This window comes from Prunus persica, chromosome G2 (assembly GCF_000346465.2).
Source record: "Prunus persica cultivar Lovell chromosome G2, Prunus_persica_NCBIv2, whole genome shotgun sequence".
In the NCBI taxonomy this organism is placed as follows: domain Eukaryota; kingdom Viridiplantae; phylum Streptophyta; class Magnoliopsida; order Rosales; family Rosaceae; genus Prunus; species Prunus persica.
The window spans coordinates 27,207,952-27,229,554 of record NC_034010.1 but is presented as its reverse complement, the minus strand read 5'-3'; the positions used below and the strand labels follow the sequence as shown (position 1 = coordinate 27,229,554).

Sequence of the window (21,603 nt, the reverse complement as noted above, 5' to 3'; positions counted from 1 at the left end):
AATGGCAGCCACAAAGCCGTGGCCTTCTTTGACAAGCAAAAGGACTCGGAACTTCTGACGTGGGCCATGACCCTTTGAAAAGCGTGCCTCTTGTTGAAAAGAAAGCACCACCAAACTCTCTGTAAGCATCATCTCTAATCCCAAACGATCCTATGTCCACCGTGTAACACGTGCCTTCCCCTCCATGTCACGTGTCCACTACGGACACGTGGAGCATCAGAAACTACATCAACCTCTCACCCTCTGACCTCTATATATCCAAGTCCAAGCACCATAATCTCAGAAACCAAACATCCAGACTAGACTAGGGTAACAATGGAGCTCTCTCTGTGTCACACAAAAACACACAACTTTTGCTCTTCTTCTATCCGCACACACAAAACCAGAGACCCTTCAACTCTCAACCCTTCTTGGGGATTGAGACTTAGGCCATGGCAGAATCATGGGTTAAGCTTAATGCAGCAAAGAGTGGATCACAAGAAATCATCATCAGCAATGGTGGTTCGATGTGTAGACACCGGTTGTTCGTCGGGGCCGGTGAGCGAGATAGAAGGAGAGCTGGAGACCGAGATTCGACCAGAAGACGGAGCAGAGGAGTGGCTGAGAGTAGGGAGGCTGAGAGAGAAGTGTGGAGACAGAGGAATGGTGGAGCTGTTGGAATGTTTGGAACGTGAAGCCATCATGGGAGAAGATGAAGGCAAGGAACCCAGTGACTACAACAGAAGGGCTCAGATCTTTTATAAGAGTTCCAGAGTTTTCCAGGCTCTCAAGGAACGTAACCAGTCTTGATATTCATGTCCAATCTTCATTACAATGCAACGATTGTATTGATAAATTGTTATTTAAGGAATCAAAAATGTTATATCTTCTTGCAGCATGTTTCAATTTCAAGCAATATTGTTCGCACAAGTTGTAAAAATAAGCACATTCATTGTTTAAAACTTACCAATTTTCTAAGCTTGAGGTGATTTCTGTGCAAGTTTCTTGGAGCTCCAAAGAAATAACATACATATTAACACAGCAATATGAATTTTCACCAACAGAAGGAATTACCAATGGACTGAAATAAACGCGTCAATTCAATTAATAAAAAGCAGTGCTCCAAACAAATTAGGCCTAACAACTCTAAAAGAAGAAAACATTATTAAAAAAATTCTACGTACTACAATACTCAAATGGGAATGATCCCATATGGTCTTACTGGCCTAGAGCGAGCACAACCACTGTAAAACTGCTTGACTAAAATGTGGCCACAATTCCTACAAGACTCACTAACAGAACTTCCAACGGTTGTTGCAGTTTACACATGTTACATATGTTGTCATAGGTTCATCGGCACTCCTGGTCTGCATTTGGTAATAGGTGGTCTTCCTGTGCCCGCATCGACCGCATTTGAATTGATCGGTTGTAGCTTTTGGCGCTCCTCCACGCTCACACTCAAACAAGGCTTTTTGTTCAAGCTTTTTGTTCTCCTCCTGCCTCTGATCGCTTGCCATTTCCGCCGTTGACATGTCTACCAGCCTCTCTGCCTCGATGTCTCCGAGCAGAACCTTTCTGCGGAAATCTGGGTTCTTTTGGTCCTTGAGGTTGAAGATTAAAGATCGATACTTTGCCTTCTGGGCACCGGTGGAACCACCCCAGTGCTCAAAGAGCACAGATTCCAGAGTCACAGCAACTCTAATAGGATCAGATGCATTCACATAATCCGCAAATCTTTCGTCAGCCTCCTGAGAAACCTTGGACAAAGCCTCGTGCAGCATTCCCCTTACTCTGTCCCGTGCTGTATCATTAGACTTGATCATAGATGTTAACTTTGGGGGAGCAGAGGAGTTCAGTGCCGGTTTCTTCACTTCTTTGGCTATCTTTTCAACCTTAACACTCTCTGCTGAAGCGGCTTTCTCTGTCTTCACAGCATTAGCATTTTGAACCTTTCTCTCTGTCTTGACAGTTTCAGAACTATAAGCTTTGTCAGAGCTTGGTTTAACACCTCGATCAACCTTCTTAATCTCAACAGGTTCCGCCTTTGAAACCTTCTCTACCTTCACAGCAGATGTCTTCTGAACCTTCTCAGCCCTGGGACTCTCCGCACTTGGAGACGCACGTTTTAGAGAGTCTATTCTTTCCAAGTTGCCGTTTTTCGCATCTTTGTTTGCTTCCTTGATAACAATCCCTTTCCATGTATCAATCAGGGCAGAAGAAAATGTCTGGATTTTCTTTCTGGGATGTTTTGTGAGATGTCGAAGACGCTTTCCAACCTGGAAAATTGCAATCAAAGTTCAGACCAAACCTCAAATCTCATTTAGCAGGTAAGCAAATCATACGAATTGCAGTACAGTGAATTCAACATGAATTTTTAAACCATGCAACAACTCAAAAGCATTAGGCATTGCAACAGTATCAACCACTAAACATAGAACCCCTATGCCCCCATGTGTGTATACGAATACCCATAGATTTTGGGCCCTAATTGGATCAAAGACCTAAAAACCAAACAGAAAATTGTCTGGGGCAGGCAATAGCCGTGACATCTTGATAGAGAACTTCAATTTATGCTGCTAATATCTAGTCTCTAAGAGTTAAATTTGCACATTATCGTCACGAAAGAAGTTGAACCAAGGAATTAGAAGCAAATGTGATGTTTTAAATCAGGAAATTGCAGCTTGGTTTCTTATGGGAGATAAAATTCTGAACGATACAGTTCAAATTGTTTCAGTCCACCAAGTTTCTTCTATAAAAAATTTTAAAAAATTATATTATATAAATAAAAATAAAAAACTCTCAGATCCAAATTTGATTCCGATAATTAAAAGCCTTTTGATGAACCAAAGAGAGCACGATTAGTTAGAAATTGAAACATGCTGCAAACCCATAAACGCCAAAACAAGGATAACAGAGGAAGAAATTAATCAATTAATTAAAAAGAAAAAGAAAAAGAAAAAAAAAACATACTTGGGTTGAGATGAGGAGTTGATAAGTGACGGGAAAATTCTTGAGCTGCTCCAAGGCATCAAGGCATTGGCTTTCCTCGGCTCCTCCGTCACAAGACGTGGCGGCGTCCGCCGATTTCTTCACCGCTTCGAACAACTCCAACAGCTCCTTCTCCATCTTCCCCAATTCCCCCTTATTTTTTCTCTCTTCAATCCCGTAAAAATTGAGCTCAAAGATCAATACTTTGATCACTTATTCAACCAAAAACAAAAACCCAACAGCAATTAAATCGAATTGAAAGGAAGAATTGGAAAACCTAGATAGAGAGAGAGAGAGATCGTTGTGATGAAAAAACGAGAGAGAGGGACTCTGTGACAGTCCGTCCTCTCTTTTATTTTGCTGCCGATAAAATTTCCTGTTCTGTTCAGGAGAGACGCGAAAAAGACGTTGACACTATTTAAATCTCTCGGAGAGAGAAGATCGGACGGCTGATGTGAGGACACGTGTGATTGATGATGGATAGCATAACAGAGGACCTTTTTACTGGTCACAAAGACTCAGTTTCTTAGATTTAGGGTTCGGTTTGGTTGTTTGGTTCTGTTTTTGGTACCCTTTTTTTTACTTTTCATAATCGAGTTTTGGCGCGTCAACTTACGCGCCTCCTCTTTTATTCCACCTACCTACCTACCTACCTAGCTAATATTGGAAAAGAATTTAGAATAATAGAATCCATACATTTGAGTTCGGTGTATACTGTGTACTTTTCAGCTTTTTCCCTTTTCCTCTTTATTTTATCCTTATTTCTTTTATTTTTAATAACTTTTTTGTTTAAATAAATTAGAAAAGAACTTTACTTTTGCTTTCTGGGTTGGTGGGCTTTCAATTTGGGAGCGAGGACAGATGGCTTTTCTTATGATGTATATGGGCTTGGTCTCCAAGCTAGGGCAATGACCCAAACACAAAAACATTGGTATTTTGGGCATTAAAGTTATCTCTGCACCCGAGGTCTTGTGTCCAAAATCCCTCTCCCCCAATATCGTCTGTATGTATGTAGTGGGAAAGAAACCGGAGCAAATCAACAAAGCTTTCCTGTTATGGAGAAGGGCTCATAGCTAATATTGTGGGCTTGTTCGTCTTATAGAATTCCATATGTTCAAACAGAAAGCAGAGAGTAAAATTGCGGGAATGGCATAAACAAGAACCAGGAATTAGTGCAAAGAAAGGGTTTGCATGTAATTAACAATTAAATCAAGTACGAAAACTAGACGATTATTATTCGCACAAACTCTATCCATTGTAGTCTCATCAAAACAACATTTCCCATATGGTCATCAGTCTCATCAAACAGAGTTTTACCAGAATGTTCAATTCCATTTTCACTTGTCTTCAGGCTCCGGCTTCTCCAAAAAGGTCTTCCTCAGCCAATCAAATGGCTGCAAAAATTCATAGAATAACAAAATATTAGACAAATATGATTTAATTAATGATTTAAGAAGGTAGAGTTGCAGTGATGTTCATGTACACATGGATTCTGTGAAAGTGCAAAACATCAATGGCGCTTATAAACACTCCATCATGACTTACTCCAGTAATCTCTAAGTCAGTCAGAGGAGTTTTTAATATCAAAAACTTCAAACATTATCCACATAAATCCCTCCTAAGATCTCCGGCAATGAAGCACGTGTGCATGTGCGTGCGAGCGTGAAGCTATCGATTGGTTGAAATTTAAAGAAAATTGGCAAGGAGAACAATCGAAATGGATGCTTGCACATCAAAATTTAAGATGGATTTCATCTAACGAAAGCTGACATATCAAAAGTCTAATTTTGATAGCCCAAGCACAGCTGCTGAGCAAGTTGCATTTCATCTACAACAAGAACAGCGACCCCCCGGGACCCGGATCAATTTTACATGACTAAAATTATGTGCTGATGGTTTTAATTATTTTCGCTTCTTCCTAAAATTATAGGTTGCCCTTTCTTACATAGCAAATGAAAACAAGTCTCTAACTGTGCTACCAGATATGTCTGAAGAGGAAAACAATTTCTCATCTGTCCAAAATTATCAGAAAATACACAGAAGGTTTCAGCAAAAAGAAAACTACTCAATCAGAAAACACATGCATCAGAGCTTGATCCCATTGAATCGAGATTTCCTATACCAATAAACCAAAAATTCTAGCAAAAATAATTTGCAATCATATAAACACTGTCAAATCAATAGTTGAATTAATTAGTCTTCATGCAAATCCTCTGAAAAAAGAAAGCCTTTTTGACATGCTTTGATTATATTTTACACACAAAGAATGATGATTTATATTCAAAAAGAAAGAAGAACATAAAAGGCGCGATCTACTAGAGGCCATGGACAATCGAAGGAGAAGAAGAAATGAAAGAGAGGGATTGATTGACCTGGACGAGCCAAAGAGCACCGGTGACGGCGGCGATACCCCACCCGGCAGCGGCTTGAAGATCAGTGGTATGGGGACGATGCCTTGACTTCATGAACCTGAAAGCACTCAATTCACCCGCCATTACTCTCCTCTGATTTTTGAGTCGTCCACACTCCTCACTCCTCAATCCTCAATTCTCAGCCCTAACCCTAAAATCACCCAATTAATGCTCGAATCTTTGTTCCTCAGTTCGCACAATCTGTCAAATCAATGGTGGGTTTCGTGTGTAAATAATAAATTCTGCATTCGCTGTAACAGTCATTCATCTGCTGCCGTCGACTATTCTGATCATTGATTATCTGCCGTTGGATTATTCTCATTTCGTGGGACCCTGCTAATCGCTAGCCTGTTAAATATTATAAATGTATAACATTTTCTTTATTTTCCTTTATCAGGTAAAATTATTTATTTTCTTTTTGTTCTTTTTTTTTTCCCAATTTTTAGGAATTAATTTGACCTTGTAAAATTCTGTTTGAAGGCGTTAAGCAAACTTAAAAACAGAGAGCTAAATGTGGAGAATTGCATTGCAACACTTCAAATGCAGGCTAAGCCTGAGCCGAAACAAAACACAAAGTGTTCTCAAGGCCTGACTTATATCATTCAACATTTCCATAAATTGTATCCCTAGTCAAAAACAGTCAAGAAGATATAGAACTAGAACTCATATTTTCAAAACATTCTTTTTGTCCTAAGTCCCTATTTAAATTGAATTTGGGAATTGAGTACTGCTCTGCTTGACACTATCCAGTTTACGCCCCTTGTCTGGGCCGCCGATTACCCCCCATGTCTCAAATTGTCTTTGTCGAGCTCTTGCCCTCTCCTTCTCTTCATCAGATTTTGACGAGTAACAGTACGGACAAGAAACTCCATATTCCCACTGAGGAGACTCCATATCAGCATCACTGACTGGTTGCTTACAACCATAGCATAACTTGTGAGTTCCCTGTGCGAACCCATGCTCAACTGATACCCTCTTGTCAAAGACAAAGCACTCTCCCTCCCACAGGCTCTCTGTCTCTGGAACTTCCTCAAGATACTTCAGAATTCCACCTTCTAGATGATAAACCTGAGAAAGATGGATATAAATCAAATAATCAGCAACACAGTTTTTAACCTTCACAAACCAGTTCGTGCCAAGAAATAATCTTGACACTCTAGATTGAGACCAAAATTTGTAGCAGAAAATTCACCTCTTCGAAACCTTTGCTAAGGAGAAAACTTGAAGCTTTCTCGCATCTAATGCCCCCAGTACAGTACATGGCAACTCGCTGAGGTGTTTTTGGTTTTGAGATCTCTAGCTGGTTTTCGGTGCTTCCATTTGCACCATAGACTTCCACTTCTGAATGCCCGTTCTCAGGTTCCGAAGGTTGAAACTCATCCTCTACCCAAGAGGGGAACTCCCGGAATGCTCTAGTATGAGGATCAACTGCTCCCTTGAACTTCCCTATTCTAGTTTCATAATTATTGCGCACATCAATAACTACCTGGATAAGTGCGTGTGTCAAAATTGAGACGGTGCAGGTCAACCCATATCTCAGTGCATTCATTTATGTCTACATAGTACATACTACATGATAATATCATCAGCGGCAATTCATTCATGCGAAGTGAATATAATAATAAAACAAACACAACATGTGAAAATGTAGACAATTCTGCCATGTAAAAATTTGTACATTTGAAGTGTTACAGTTTGATATTGACGCTAATTTTTTTTACAAACTATGATGATATTCCAGCATTTATCAAAACAACTTTATAAAGATACTATAAATTCTTGGGGTTTAATGTCCAGGTGTTAAAAATCATGATTTTGTTAGAATCAAAACCAAGTCATCAAGGTCAACTTTTCCAACGTACTTGGTAAAGCTGGACAATATACTGCTAAGTCTATACAGACTATACTCAAAATACTGAACTCAAAAGCAATAAGACCATTATACATTCTGCATATCAAAGAAATTTGATTACAGCTCACCAGCATACGAAGAAACCAATATAATGAAGAAAGTACTCACTGTATCTGGATCACTAATCAATGCATTCCAATCCCTTGGACTCACATACTTTCCAACCTTCTCAATTGGCGATACAGCCGGCATTCCAAGACTAACAATCTGCTTAAACATGTGCGAGAAGAAAATGAATAGTGAGAACCACCCCACAAATGAGAACAACAAAATGTATCCCACAAGTTCAAAATAAAGTTTGTAATATTCAATAACCCATACCTCCTTCTTCAACTTGACCCTCACATGATCCCATCTGAAGGGTGCATCTTCCCCTGCTGCCAGAGGAGAACAGCTAGTGTGTCCATGATGGATTGCTTCCTCCTCGGGGCTCACAGGTGATTCCACTCTTCGTAGTTCCTTGAGGCGGTCATCGCTTTGAATGAACGCAAGAACTTTCTCCACTGATTCTCGGGTCCCACATATGCTGCCGTTGATGCCTTCTGGTGCAAGTATGATACCACCTGAAACACGCTGGACATGATCAGCTTGGTGAGGTACGGACTATACAGTACATAAGCTCTGGAAGAAAGAGTAAACAGAATCGAATAATACGACATGGGGATGAAAGGTCCTGGATATTCTAAGCCATAAAAAAATGAAAATGCAATTATGATGCAGGCTTTTGAGAATTGCTAAGCGCCAAATTAAGATTTCCAACAATAAATTGATAACAGAATGTCACAAACCGGACTTTAACATATGCTAATTAGCCAAAACAAATTAAGTTCGAAATTTGCTAAGCTCACTCAAACTAACCCAACAACGCCTACAGACTTAAAATTACTTCCACTAAAGAAAAGCACCACATAAATTTAAAAATTCATGGAATTCAACCAATAACAAACTAAACAAGTAAAGAAATAAAGAAATGTAGATTAAGAAGGTGTACCAGTTCCTCGCAGAGCAGCTTCAAGGGTTGCCGCAAACGAGCATGGTCAGGAAAATCAGCAAACTTGTAGAAGGAGACCACCACGAGAATTTGAGAATCCGAGTTATTCGATTCTGGTGAGCTCGAAATGGGGACGGGACTGGTTTGGCCAGAGAAGCACCTTGAGAGCGTCATGCTTTGAGGGACGCCGTGAGAATCACAGAGTGAAATCCTGACGGGGTTAAAGAACAGTTGAGGATGGCGATTAGACGGTTCGGAAATTGACGAGGTGGGGTGCAATCTAGGGTTAGGGGTTATGGAGCGCAGTGAAGGTGACGATAGCATCCTCAGTGAGAGTGGTGGAGGTGCAGTACACCTTAGCATAGAGTTTTTATTTTTATTTTTATTTTTTGTGGGTCTGAACCTTAGCGTAGAGTATACTGCTGGAGGCTTCTGTATTTGGACTCGATGGCTGAATTTACAATTATGTCCGTGAATAATATTAGCGGGATCACGTGGCCTGTGGATATTGCGTTAGCTGCGTGGCTTTATCCAATCATGGCGTCGTCGTATATTTGTAGCGGGAAAGGATAAAATAGTCTGAGGTCAATTCGCGAATCTGGAAAATAGGTAACGTCGATTATGCCCTGATTCGCTCCTACATCCAACGATCCAAATCGCGTCTGCAGAGCCACATAACTGGTTAAATATACTCTCTCTGGTTGCGTTGCGTATGTTAAAACTTGGTATTACGCTTAATCAAACTTGCGTCGCGTATGATCAGCAAAATGAAGACGTTAGTAATAATGTGTGCAAATTCTCTTAGCTATTTTTTTCCCTCATAATAATTAACATGATGTGTACATATTTCTTGAATGACTTAAATAGCTCATATCATTAATGAAAATTTTAACGAGTTAAGATACATTCAGTGTTACTATCAATCAATGTGAAAATAAGACTCGTTTTTAAAATTTAATAACAATTTTGAAGACAAAAATATCGATAGTTAAAATGTGTCACATCAACACCTAGATTTTTTCAGAAATGACTTTTATTTCTCAAGGATAAAAACAAATTCCTTCAAATTAAGGACTACAACACTGAATCATTGTAGGCAATCTCTTTATATATTTATAGATTACGACTCTTAAGATTCTAAGTTAACTTATTTTATAGTACTTACCCTTTTGAGAACTCTAACGACTCCTAAAATGCTTTCTATATATATATATATTTTCGAAAATAAGTTAGTTTGTAATTAAATAATAATGGTTGTGCAATGATAAATGGGAAAACAAGCCAATTAGACCTAGGGATGAAGGGCTGGTGTGGTGGGAGCTGGATAATAATATACTTTTCAAAAGGGTAAAGGGCTACACGTTGAAAGCGATGACCCTAAGAATACGGTTTGGTTGCATTATCTCTATAGGGAAATTTGGCACATCCATGTTAGAAACTAAGGTTCCATGGCAACCATATGTATTGTGTAAATTTAATTTGCTTTAATATTCAGATGAAAAAGTCCAACACATTGCCCAATCAAAAGATCCCAACTAATAAGACCTTAGAAAGCAATGTTTAGGATGAGTTGCAACTTGCATGTGATACTGCATAAATTCCAATGCAACTTGTTGTAGTTAATGCTTCTAGATTGTGTGTTTTTTTTTTCCTCTGTTTCTTTTTTTCTCTTTCCAATATATGTAATTTCAAAATTATCTTCACATATTAATTATACATATTTTTTTAATATAAGGAATTGTCTAAACTATAAGAGAGGAGAGTTTTTCTCACATGCATTGCTAAGGTGTCATAAGAGTTCGAACTTGAGACCACTAGTCTGCAAGTTAAGGCAATTTTTAACTGAGCTAGATCTCGTTGGCATACTTTGTACTTTTTTTTAAAAGTACAAATGATAGTCTAAACCACAAGGGCCGATCTCTCTCTCATACACACACACACACAAAAAACTATGATATCGTGAGAATTTGAACTTGAGACCTCCTACAAGTCAATCTCCTACAAGTCAATACTATTATCCACTAGGCCATATCTCATTGACCGCATAGTATGTAATTAAAAAAGCATAAGCTTGGCTTTTTAGCTTTAAAAATTATGGTTAGAAATTTTCAAATGCTATGATTAGGGTTATGAAAGTTGATTAGTGAACAAAAAATCATATTAAAGATTAAGATGACTTATTATAAGAAAAGTATAGCCAGCCAGAATCTGATCAGTGGATATACATTGAATAATATATAACACTTTATTGTACCAAACAATATTTTTGAAAGATAGTAAAATAGTAGCAAGCACAACCTGCCAGGTGGCTTGAAAATGAAAGCTCAAATGCTGTCAGCTTTACATCACTACCATGACGTCAGCTCAACCAATGTAAGCATTTCAGTGGAATTTTCTCTTTTACTTTTAAATTGTATGGCTTTCAGCTCCTTCCTTTCATCTTCCATTGAATTGCTTCCCTCTTTCCTTTTCTTATATCATAAAAGCCATATCCCCTCCTTCTCTCATCCCATCCAGACACACCCATTTCAGATTTTCGTTTTTCACACAAAAACACAGACACCAGCACCCCCAAAAAAAAAAAAAAAAAAAAAAAAAATCCAGAACAGAGCAAAAAACAGAGCAGCCTAATTAAAAAACCAAATGGGAAGCAACCACAAGAGACTGATCAAGGAGCTAGTTGAAGGGAAGAAGACGGCGACTGAGCTTCAGATGCTGCTTCACAAGCCCCTTGGAGATCATGGGTCGGCCTCAGCTGAGGAGCTTGTGGTGAAGATCATGACAAGTTTTACAGAGAGTCTCTCTGTTTTGGCTGCTGAGAAGAAGAACCCAGGTGATGGCCATGAAGATCACCAGTCTGGTGCTTTTGGTGAGGTTTATCAGATCAAACCGGAGCCTTCCCATTCGCATTGTGACGACCGGAGCTCTGGAGATTCCGGCGAGAGTAGGAAGGTGCAGGGTTCCAAGGATCGGAGAGGTTGCTACAAGAGAAGGTACTGATTTGAATGATCTCTCATATCTGAATAATTGTTTGCCAGTTTCTGTTTTCTTCTTCTTCTTCTTGTGGTTTTGTTTTTTGGGTTATATTGTCATTTTACTAAAAGATTTGCAAATCTCTTGCCTTTTGGGTTAAGGAAGATATGTGATATGACAAGGAGTTGGATATTTATGCCTAGTTTTCCAGCATATTTGTTGAGCCTTTATCTTTGGGACTTTCTTTTATAGCAAATCTCAATTTTCTTAACACAGTTAATTAGGTGTTTCACTGTTTTAGCTTCTGTGGTTTGACATGGCTGTTTCATCTTCTTGGTTGCAGAAAGACTTCCCAATCATGGACAACAGTCTCTCCTGCAATTGAAGATGGCCGGGCTTGGAGAAAGTATGGCCAAAAGGAAATCCTCAATGCTCCATATCCAAGGTTAGGTTTTACCTTTTTTTTACTCTAAAAAATTAATAAATTCCCTTTTGGCCTATGCATCATCCCACTGTTAAAAATATAAGTTACCCTTACACCCACGTTCAAATTTCCTTTCCAATAGACAAAGATTGTAACAGCTTAGGGCCGAGTATGACAATACCATTCCTATTTTTTGCCCCATCCCCATCCTAGTTCCGTCTCCATTCCGTCCCGTCGAGGGACTTGTCTAAATCTACGGATTAGATTAAGTTAGAGTATATCATCGCTGGTATAAAAGAATAAGGGAATCCGAAACTGCAAACGAAAGGAAGGAATTGTAACAACCAAAGTTGGGTTCCCATTTCAGTCCAAAGAAAAAAAGTTGGGTTCACATTTCACGTCTGATGGGATGACAGACACATAAAATTTATCTTCTATTTTCCAAATACCTTAAGCCACATAAAGTTAAAATAGCAGGGCCCAGCAATTATTGCAGCAGTGCTTTTGAAAGCCATTAAAGAAACAAGGGAACCAAACATGCATAGACTTTTATCAATAAAGAACTTCATACGTAACAGAAAACAAAAACTGAATTCTATTTATGCTTATTGATTCTGGGTTGGGATTTTTTCTTTGTTCTTTTTCTCTTGGTAATTACCACAAAAAGGCTAACATATTTATCTCATTGGCTTTGGTTGACAGAGCTTACTTCCGATGCACACGCAAGTATGATCAGAACTGCAGAGCAACCAAACAAGTCCAGCAAGTCCAAGACAGCCCTCGCCTGTACCAAACCACATACATTGGCCAGCACACATGCAAAAGCATGGTCCCTCCACAGATGTTCATAGGCTCCTCTGATCATTGGGAATCTCAGACTGTGAGCTCAGAATCTGGGAGCCCAAACAAGCAAAACCATGATTTCTTTGGCTCATCAGCAATTCCCATTGTAAAACAGGAAGAATACAAGGAAGGGACACCAACACCAAGTGACCTAACAGACAACCTTTCCTCATTGGAGACTAATCATCTGTGGTCTGATTTCAAGGATGATTTTGCTTTGTGTGACCCTGCAGCAATGTGTGTGTCTACCAAGATGGGGTCTGATAATGAGGATGTGGTTTCAAACATGTACTTGGACATGGATTTCGTGGTCAAGTCTATCGATTTCGATGGTGATTTTAATTTTGATGAAGTTGAATTTCCTAAGAACTCCTTGTAATAATAGTGTTGTTGATGCTAAGCTAAGCTAGCCTTTTCTTGTAATTTGCTAGATTGATGTCACTTAAGACACGTTCTCACATCATTTGTCAATTCCCAGTAGCATTCAATAATGATGTTTATAATCAGTTTTGAGTTAGGAAACTTATGTTTCTCCACATTACAAATAACATGAATGGCCACAGGATACAAAATCAAAAGTTTGTAAATGTCTAATTGAGAAGTTCTCAAGTAAAGAATAGATCAACAGATCAATTTCCTCCGTATACCTGCTACACTATGACTAACTATGAGATACAAATTTAAATCCACATAAAGTTGACGGTAAACACATGAACGCATTACGTGGTGAATTTGGACACCTTGTTACAAACACCTGTGAAACTTTAATTAATGAACTTTCCTAGAAGTTTAGGTTGACTGACTCTGATGAATTGGTTGACTAATCAGCTCCTATGGTCCCATTGACTAAAGAACGTTACAAGGAAAATTTGGCCAGCTGCCGGCCGAAAGTACTAGCATATCCTGCTACTGGCCTCCGTTTTTCTTGTCCTCTGACTCCCATTTGTTTTCAGCAGAATGGAAAATAAAATCCATACTATTGCTGCTGCTGCTGCCTGAATTGAACATTGCGTCAGCCCAATCCACCACAGGAAAGTCAACTTCTTTACCGTAGCGCGTGGTGGTGGATGTGCCTGCACCATCACCACTGCCTCCACCACCACCGCCACGGTCGCCGCCTATCATCCTACTGCTGCTGCCGCTGCCTCCTCTAATTGGGTTAAAGTCCATGGACAGCCATAGAGATGCTGTAGGAGGGTCAGTGGTTGTGGTAGTTGCTAGGGTTTGGGCCAGACTCCCTTGCGTAGCATTATGATGTTCTGCTGATGGTGGTGGAACTGAAGGTGCAGTGGCTGACATGTGACAAGTATGTTCACCTCTGTACATTACTTCAAATGTTAAGGGATCATTGTTAAGCCTCTGGACTTGCTTCTTGGCTGGGCAATTGTAGAGCTTTTGGTGGGTGCACCTATAGTAACCCCTGAAAGAGATGTGTGGTTAATTATTTAATTAATTCATGGTAGTTAATTATGACCCAACATTTAAATTTAGAGAATATATATATATATGGCTAGTTGAATGGAACATTCTCTAGTCAATGCTCCACTCTGGACAGAGGTCTGCGCATTTACTAAGGAGCAGATTGATCAGTGGAATTCAAGACCATTTACCAAGTTCCAGTCAAAACTATTTGAATGCTGACCAAGTCAATTTTGGTCAACCCCATGAATATTTCATTCCGCTAATCATAAACGAAGGTAAAAGCTAGCTAACATTAAAAAAAATGACACTAATTAATTATACCAACTTGAATCAAAGAGCTCCAATCTCTGATAATCACTCACTCAAGCTGGCATATATATAAGCTGGTATATCTTTGAATTGAATGTGTCAAATAAGCTGTAACCTTCAATCTAAACAAACAATATCGGTGGAGGGGAAATCGAATACAAAACTTCGGGTGAAGTTCCTTGTGTCAATATGAAAAGAAAAAAAATAAATTACCTTGGGAACCTGGAGCCCATGATCTCCTTCTGACCATATTTTCTCCAAGTGAAGCCATCCTCTGGTGGGATTTCAGTATTTCCAATCCGAGGTGCTGGAACTGTTATTTTGCTGATTAATCCCTCATCCTTCCTATTTAATTAATTTTAAATGAACACAAAGCTGTTAGCCCAACTGTCCACAAAGACAATATATGAACTTGCTTACCAATTACAACAAAGCTTTTCTTGTGCCTATAAAACATCAAATATTTGCATGCTTCCAAAACAGTCAGAAAAATTTATTTGGTTCACGCAGTAAAAGACAGAAATGGTATATATGCTTTTATATAGGGGTCTTTTTCTAAGAAACAGCTTGGTAATGCTCTTCTGCTTTCTGCACATTTTCCTTAATTCTTCTTCGCAACTTACTAAAGTTGTTTCAAATGACAAAAGCAATAATTCAAGACAATAATTCAAGACATTGTTTTTAATTGCATGTGCAAACTAAGATCAAATAGAAAATTTACATAATCTAAGGCTACACAGTTACCTTCTTCTCGGTCTTTGTGAGGATGATGAAGCAATGTTCGTGTCAGAAGCTGATACTATATCCATTGCCTGAAGGCCCTTAACCTCTGCATCACCGTCATCGATGCAGCCGCCAATCTTAACTTCCTTCTGATCAGCTACAAGTTGGGTTTGGATAATGTCCATCGCTTGTTGTGCATAACTAGACCTCAGCCATTCTTGTACTTGACTTGTACCAATCTGCTGCTGGTGCGCAAGAGTAAGCATGTTGTGCAGAGATGAAGAAGTACTTGGATCTTGACCATACACTCTCTCTCTGGCTGTAACAAAATTCCTTGTGATCTCATCCAAGGAGTTTGAGAGCAAGTTGGGCTGGTTGGCCAAGTTGGGTAGGTTTGATTCAAGGTCTCTGGCTAACTTACAAGCATGAAGGATCAAAGAAACTGTGGTTTCATCCATGGCTTCTAGCTGCTGTTTTGGTTCTTTTTGGCTTGTCTTTGATTTGAACATGTTATGGTGGTGAGGAAATTTAAAAGGGAGCTGAATATAAGCTTTCGTGAGGCTTCTGTGTTGGTGCACCATCAAAAAGAAAGAAGGGCTGAGGAAATGATTCAATGGTATTTGTGTTTCTTTTACACGGTACAAAAATATTTGGGAAAGTATGCATCTATGACTTGGTCTTGGTCATTTGGTCTCTATTTGGGATTTCAAACCATTCTGTTTCTCTTCCTTTTAGTCTAGAAGAAGACCTTGCTTCATTGAAACCAATTTTGTTGGACCATTTTTGAGATTTTTTCTGAGGTTTGAAATTATCAACTTATTATTGCTAGAGTATTGAGGAAATTAATTGAAGGAAAATGTTACTCAACTAGTTGCTGTGGTCATTTGTGTTTGAAACCCCTGCCCCGACGTTGAAGGTACCTCCTGACCAATATGTCGTCCATTATTTACTTTAATGGAAACTGGACAGTCTCATAGCCCAATCAGCGCAGTCAAGATTCCGTGGGTCCCTTCCGTCGTTTCCATGAAAAAATGTAAGATGGAGAGGTCAAATTTTTCTGTAACGGTTGCATCGTTAAATGGTGTTATCGATTCATTTATGTTATAACAAGTGTACATCTATAAATTTTATATCATTAGGTTTATGACATATTAATTATGTCTCTCGTTCATATAATGACACATGAATTAATAAAATTACATAACAATCAAATCGTGACACGCAAATATTTTGCGACATAAAGAAAAACTTTACATGTGTTTACACCTAAAAATGTACCTCGAACACACCCAAGATTGTTAACAACAACAACAACAACAACAACAACAACAACAACAACAACAAAAGAGGCTTCAACACAAGTCCCCTTGCGTATTATAACACAAAAGAGTAGGAATCTTTAAGCAATCTCATTTTCTTCTCAACTTCACCCTCACCCAATTTTGGTGTGATCAAACCTGACCACCACCATGCAATTACCACTCTTTATCAAACATCTACCCAGAACAAAACCCTAAAAACCTTCAAGTAGCAAGTCCTGTTGCTGCATTCGACCAAAAAAAGGAAAAATCCTGTTGCTGCAAACTCATTCAAAGGTTGTCTTCTTTGGGTGCTAAGTAGAATATCGCGTATGTCCCTAGCAAGCATGAACAAGGGCATGCCATTGCAACTACCAGTCTTTATCAATTGCAGGTGGCAATAAGCCATGAAAACTAGATATTGAACAAAGAGGGCCCACAAACTATATATATATATATCAATTGAAAATTAGATGACCAGAATTAGTAATAATCTACAATGTGATCTTTTGTTTTTGGTTTGAAATTGAAACCCAAAGGGGAAATTTTATTAATCAGAAGAAGACAATGCACACATTGATGTAGAGAGATATTCAAGTCAGATTTTGATTTCTTCTCCTCTCAGACTCTCAGTGAGATTTTCTCCAGAGTTAAGAATTTGGTTACCCAATAAATAAATAAATAAATAAAGAGGCAAGAAATGTTTGTAATTTTCATTTTGATGAGTTATAATATCACCGAAAATGCAAGATGAGTTATATATATATATATCTTGCGTTTTATTTATTTTTCAAAAATATTATAGCCGAGCGGCTGTATAGCCGCTCGGCTCGACTTATTTTGACACTTAGACACCTAATCTCTAGGCGGGTCCTCTTTTGATTTTAGTAATAGTTTAGCCGTTCGGCTATACTATTTTTAAAAATTTTACCGTGCGGCTATACTCGGTTTTTCCTAATTTTTATTTAAAAATAGTATAGCCGCTCGGCTTTAGTTTATTTGACACGTAGCGCCTAGGCGATGGGCAGCTCCCTTTATATATAAATAGTATAGCCGCGCGGCTATACTCGGGTTTAAAAAATAATAAAGCCGCACGGCTAGACCTATTTTGACACGTGGCCGCCTAATCGATAGGCGGGGGTCCTCTTTTGTTCTTTTAATAAATAGTATAGCCGATCGGCTATACGAGATTTTTAATTTTTTTTTAGATAAATAGTATAACCGGCTGGCTTTACGCTTTTGACACGTGGCGCATAGGCAATGGGCAGTCCTTTACATTTCCCGACGAATTTTCGTCGGGAGAGTTTTTTTTTTTTTTTTTTTCCTAAAATATATATATTCCATAGCATGTAAAAACGTTTTTTCTCCTTTCTAAATTTAGTAAGTTTGGAGGGTAAAACTTAAATGGTAACACAGTGTCTGTTTTTACAGGTGAGCCAAATCTTGGAGACTGCTAAACTCCTATGATTCTCATCATTCCGTTTGATTAAACGTTGTCAGAGAAAGTGATACAGAGACAAAGACAAAGATGGGTCACAGAGAAAGCGTCAGGTTTGATCTGTGTTCAAAAGGGTATATAATAATTTTGATGCTTATGCACTTGATTATTTTAGCTGCTGCTTCGATCCATGAATACCAAGACGATTCTTTTATTCGTCGTTCCAATTCCTTCTTCTTCCATGGAGGAAGTGAAGGTCTCTATGCTTCTAAACTTGACTCTGATAATGGCAAGTCTGCTTCTGAAGATAAGCCCCTCATTGGCAAGTCTTTCATCAGGTAAATCAAAGCTGCCATTTCCCTGTTTTTAGTTTCTGTTTATGAGCCAATGAGCCATGGATGTTCTTGATCTGTTTGTTTTAGGGGAATGAATGATGGGTTCTCTTCATTCTGTTATTGGTAATTGTTTTGATTAGGCAAAAGTGAATTATTTTGAGTTTTTATCTCTTCAAAGCTTGGGTTTATGGATTGAATGTGCAATGCCTCTCATTCAGTGCTTGATTGATTTCTTTCAATGAGGGCTGATACCATGACATTGAAACCTAGGACAAAAAAAGAATGAATTAAACCCTAATGGCTGTGTTTTGGGGTACCCCTTTTTGTTTTCCTTTTTCTGTTGGGCTTTTACAAGAAGACAATGAGAGAATGTCACTGATGGCTGCTCTATGGGAAATTCATTGATTAAACATGTTTTATCAAATGAGGTCTTTTGTAAGTTTCTGTGCATGAACCAAAGAGTCGAATGGTTATTCTTCCTTGCCATATGTAAATTCAGGTTTGAATCGATCATCATTCGAAGAACCAAGGAATCTGCTGAAAAGAAGAATGAGATGCAGCAGAGGACTGGGTTGGTTGAGGCTATTGTACTCGAAGTTAGGGACCGGGAGAAGATTGGAGGTTCTTATTTGAACTCTGAGGCAATATGCTGCACCCCAGAGCTATCCAAGGATGGTTCCTGCAAGGTTGGAGAGGTTATCATCCAACAAAACCCAGACAACCCTGATGGGCCAAAAAGGATGCAGACCTTCTTTGAGGGGAAAAATGAAGAGGCTAACATGGATATCCAAACTATTGAGATCAACAGCACTGGAATGTACTATCTGTACTTTATGTTCTGTGATCCAGAACTTGTGGGCACATTAATCAGTGGAAGGACGGTTTGGAGGAACCCTGATGGTTATTTACCTGGAAAAATGTCCCCACTGATGACATTTTTTGGCCTAATGTCTTTAGCTTACCTTGTCCTGGGTCTTTTCTGGTTTCTTCGCTTTTTACAGTATTGGAAAGATATAATACAATTGCACTACCACATCAGTGCTGTAATTGGTCTTGGAATGTGTGAAATGGCCCTTTGGTATTTTGAATATGCAAATTTCAATTCCACTGGAACCAGACCAATGGGAATCACCATATGGGCAGTAACCTTCAGTGCTGTTAAAAAAACTGTCTCCCGGCTTCTTCTTCTGGTGGTTTCAATGGGCTATGGTGTTGTGCGGCCAACTCTCGGTGGTATAACCTCGAAAGTACTTCTTCTTGGCGTGACATATTTTGTAGCATCAGAAGCACTTGAGCTTGTTGAACATTTGGGGAATATCAACGACTTTTCTGGAAAAGCAAGGCTTTTTCTGGTGTTACCGGTTGCTCTCTTAGATGCCTGTTTTATTCTTTGGATTTTTTCGTCATTATCTAAAACTTTGGAGAAGCTTCAGGTAACCTTATTTTTCATGTTCATCCTTTCCTACATTGACAAGGCTATGTGTCTCTCCAGTAGTTTACAATTGTTGAAGGGAAGGGAATAAGTTGTTGTGCTCATTACTAAAGTTTAAGAGTTATGCAGGTGATATATAGACATCAGACACAATATGTGAAATTCTTTGGGTAAAATATAAGTATTTAAAATTAAGAAAACCTTGTCAGTACATGAATTTACATTGTGGCTTGACCTTCATCCGCACAGACAGTCACTAACTAATAGGCATATTTCCTATCTTGGATGTGTGTGCGCATTCTAGAAACCTAGCCAACATTTTTTCAATGCGAGGGGCACAATTGAATCCATTCTCTCTTTTTCTGCATTACTGCCTCCAAAGATCTTAGAAGGTATTCAGTGCTTAGGAACAGGGTACCATCTATATAATTGAGATGTTTACTGTGGAACAATTTTTTTTGTGCCTGTTACGTACATGGAATGATTCATTAGCTTGCCTTTAGAATGCAACACTTCGTATTCAGCCTGAGGAAACTAAGTGCATATGTCTCTTTGTCTAATGTGCGCACAGATTCGAAGAAGCATGGCCAAACTTGAGCTGTACCGGAGGTTTACTAATTCCCTTGCAGTATCAGTGCTGCTCTCTGTTGCTTGGATTGGTTATGAGGTCAGTTTTGTTTTATTTTCTGTTCCCGTGCTCTTATATTTCTTCCAATTGTCATTTATAGTGATCGATAACTCACAAATAGTTCCTGCCCGACTGTCATTTCATCAAATAATACCTTTTTTGCTTCGTTTTCTTTTGTGTATGATAGTATGATTTGTGCAATTAGGAATTGAACTTCTGATCTGTCTGTTCAGTTGTATTTCAATGCGACCGACCCGTTGAGTGAACTGTGGCGAAGAGCCTGGGTCATCCCAGCTTTCTGGACTCTGCTTGCGTATTTGCTGTTGGTGGTGATATGTGTTCTCTGGGCTCCATCTCATAATCCAACTGGGTATCCTCTAAATCCTTACCTCCTTTTAATTGCATGCTACAAATTTCTGAGTTTGCTTCAGTTGGCTTTTGCTTTTATGGCCACTTGTATAACTTCAAAACATTATGCGAATTGAATGAATTGAAACATGCATTAAAATGCTTTCCAAGAGAGAAGAAAAGAACTTTTAAATGAAATGAACTTTATGTGACGTTCTGCAGACGAGCACAGGAGCTGCCCAGCATACAAAATCTAATAAACCAAACCTTGATGAGTATATAATACACTGATGATTAAGTGAAGTTAGTTTCTATTGGCGTTGCATGTCTGAACTGTGTTTTCATATGTTTCCCGAGTTGTTTAATATAATGGACAAGACAACATATCATTCAATTTCGTTAAAGATTTTGATTCTGTCCCAAGTTTCAACTCTATGTGCACAAACATATCCCAAATGATTGTCAATTGTTGTCTTCCCTCCTATAGGATAGGGTAACTGTAGCTTTCTTAAGGAATGTTTAATAGACCAGCTAAGGAGACTTTGAATTTTAACTAATGTGGGCTTGTTGTCCAGATATGCATACTCGGAAGAGACTGGGGATGACTTTGACGAGGAGGGTATCTCGCTAACCGGAAGCGGAATTAAGGTGGCCGGCAGTGACTTGGCAACCAAGCTAGAAAGAAAGGAAAGGAAGGCATCAAGTGCAGCAGAGCATCACGTGTTTGGGCTTGGGGAAGATCTAGAGGAGGACAAGAGAGAATAATCAATGACCCTCTTTTCTTCCTGTGTTCTTTTTGAGTTTCTCTGGATACCAAATATTCATAGGCAGGAATATGTCTTTACTATACTGCCATACCTCTTGTTTCCCTTGTAGAAAGAAAGGTCTAAAAGAGAAAGAAAAAAGGGTGAAAAAGAGAAGAGGAGGGAAGTGGTGGGGTTGCATTAGAGAAAGCTAGTAAATTTGGGGAAGAAATTAGACAAAAGTTAGGTACTCACGTGAACTGCTGGTTAAGTAGGCTAAAGTGATATGAGTATTTCCTTCGGCAATTGTTTTTAATTTTTAATTTTAGGGTCATTTTCTTTGGTAATTGTTGTAACTTGTAAGGCAATCATATTTTCCTTTTTCTTTTTTCTTTTTTCTTTGTAA

General features: G+C 38.8%; 6 protein-coding genes across 6 annotated transcripts; 3 read left to right on the top strand and 3 right to left on the bottom strand.

Moving 5' to 3' along the window:
• On the top strand, nt 270-895 carry LOC18786944. The gene has a single exon (XM_007220359.2). It carries the CDS (start codon nt 316-318, stop codon nt 787-789), a length of 474 nt encoding a protein of 157 aa, XP_007220421.1. The 5' UTR covers nt 270-315; the 3' UTR covers nt 790-895.
• Nucleotides 1,057-3,732, bottom strand: LOC18784611 (transcription elongation factor TFIIS). Its single transcript, XM_007220338.2, has 2 exons — nt 2,950-3,732; nt 1,057-2,255 (listed from the first exon to the last, which is right to left on the bottom strand). Exons 1-2 carry the CDS (start codon nt 3,103-3,105, stop codon nt 1,272-1,274), a joined length of 1,140 nt encoding a protein of 379 aa, XP_007220400.1. The 5' UTR covers nt 3,106-3,732; the 3' UTR covers nt 1,057-1,271.
• Nucleotides 4,136-8,919, bottom strand: LOC18786288 (rhodanese-like domain-containing protein 7). The gene is made up of 6 exons (XM_007217925.2): nt 8,282-8,919; nt 7,612-7,863; nt 7,399-7,497; nt 6,571-6,864; nt 5,340-6,446; nt 4,136-4,361 (listed from the first exon to the last, which is right to left on the bottom strand). The coding sequence occupies exons 1-5, from the start codon at nt 8,642-8,644 to the stop codon at nt 6,081-6,083; spliced, it is 1,374 nt and encodes a 457-aa protein (XP_007217987.1). The 5' UTR covers nt 8,645-8,919; the 3' UTR covers nt 4,136-4,361; nt 5,340-6,080.
• LOC18787581 (probable WRKY transcription factor 70) lies at nt 10,609-13,027 on the top strand. The gene is made up of 3 exons (XM_007219677.2): nt 10,609-11,274; nt 11,598-11,699; nt 12,381-13,027. Exons 1-3 carry the CDS (start codon nt 10,925-10,927, stop codon nt 12,898-12,900), a joined length of 972 nt encoding a protein of 323 aa, XP_007219739.1. The 5' UTR covers nt 10,609-10,924; the 3' UTR covers nt 12,901-13,027.
• On the bottom strand, nt 13,153-15,789 carry LOC18784652 (WRKY transcription factor 55). The gene is made up of 3 exons (XM_020558086.1): nt 14,997-15,789; nt 14,466-14,597; nt 13,153-13,941 (listed from the first exon to the last, which is right to left on the bottom strand). The coding sequence occupies exons 1-3, from the start codon at nt 15,554-15,556 to the stop codon at nt 13,428-13,430; spliced, it is 1,206 nt and encodes a 401-aa protein (XP_020413675.1). The 5' UTR covers nt 15,557-15,789; the 3' UTR covers nt 13,153-13,427.
• LOC18784613 (transmembrane protein 87A) lies at nt 17,413-21,544 on the top strand. The gene is made up of 5 exons (XM_007217968.2): nt 17,413-18,049; nt 18,546-19,479; nt 20,050-20,145; nt 20,340-20,476; nt 21,030-21,544. Exons 1-5 carry the CDS (start codon nt 17,802-17,804, stop codon nt 21,217-21,219), a joined length of 1,605 nt encoding a protein of 534 aa, XP_007218030.2. The 5' UTR covers nt 17,413-17,801; the 3' UTR covers nt 21,220-21,544.

Coding starts and splice junctions, on each gene's coding strand:
- LOC18786944 (XM_007220359.2), top strand. CDS start 316: ATGGAGCTCTCTCTGTGTCACACAAAAACACACAACTTTTGCTCTTCT.
- LOC18784611 (XM_007220338.2), bottom strand. CDS start 3,105: ATGGAGAAGGAGCTGTTGGAGTTGTTCGAAGCGGTGAAGAAATCGGCG. Junction 2,256..2,949: donor AACTCCTCATCTCAACCCAA/GTATGTTTTTTT, acceptor GCAATTTTCCAG/GTTGGAAAGCGTCTTCGACA.
- LOC18786288 (XM_007217925.2), bottom strand. CDS start 8,644: ATGCTAAGGTGTACTGCACCTCCACCACTCTCACTGAGGATGCTATCG. Junction 7,864..8,281: donor AGCTGCTCTGCGAGGAACTG/GTACACCTTCTT, acceptor GATCATGTCCAG/CGTGTTTCAGGTGGTATCAT. Junction 6,447..6,570: donor TTAGCAAAGGTTTCGAAGAG/GTGAATTTTCTG, acceptor CATCTTTCTCAG/GTTTATCATCTAGAAGGTGG.
- LOC18787581 (XM_007219677.2), top strand. CDS start 10,925: ATGGGAAGCAACCACAAGAGACTGATCAAGGAGCTAGTTGAAGGGAAG. Junction 11,275..11,597: donor AGAGGTTGCTACAAGAGAAG/GTACTGATTTGA, acceptor TCTTGGTTGCAG/AAAGACTTCCCAATCATGGA. Junction 11,700..12,380: donor CTCAATGCTCCATATCCAAG/GTTAGGTTTTAC, acceptor TTTGGTTGACAG/AGCTTACTTCCGATGCACAC.
- LOC18784652 (XM_020558086.1), bottom strand. CDS start 15,556: ATGGTGCACCAACACAGAAGCCTCACGAAAGCTTATATTCAGCTCCCT. Junction 14,598..14,996: donor TCACAAAGACCGAGAAGAAG/GTAACTGTGTAG, acceptor TTAATTAAATAG/GAAGGATGAGGGATTAATCA. Junction 13,942..14,465: donor ATGGGCTCCAGGTTCCCAAG/GTAATTTATTTT, acceptor CATCTCTTTCAG/GGGTTACTATAGGTGCACCC.
- LOC18784613 (XM_007217968.2), top strand. CDS start 17,802: ATGGGTCACAGAGAAAGCGTCAGGTTTGATCTGTGTTCAAAAGGGTAT. Junction 20,146..20,339: donor TTGCTTGGATTGGTTATGAG/GTCAGTTTTGTT, acceptor CTGTCTGTTCAG/TTGTATTTCAATGCGACCGA. Junction 20,477..21,029: donor CCATCTCATAATCCAACTGG/GTATCCTCTAAA, acceptor CTTGTTGTCCAG/ATATGCATACTCGGAAGAGA.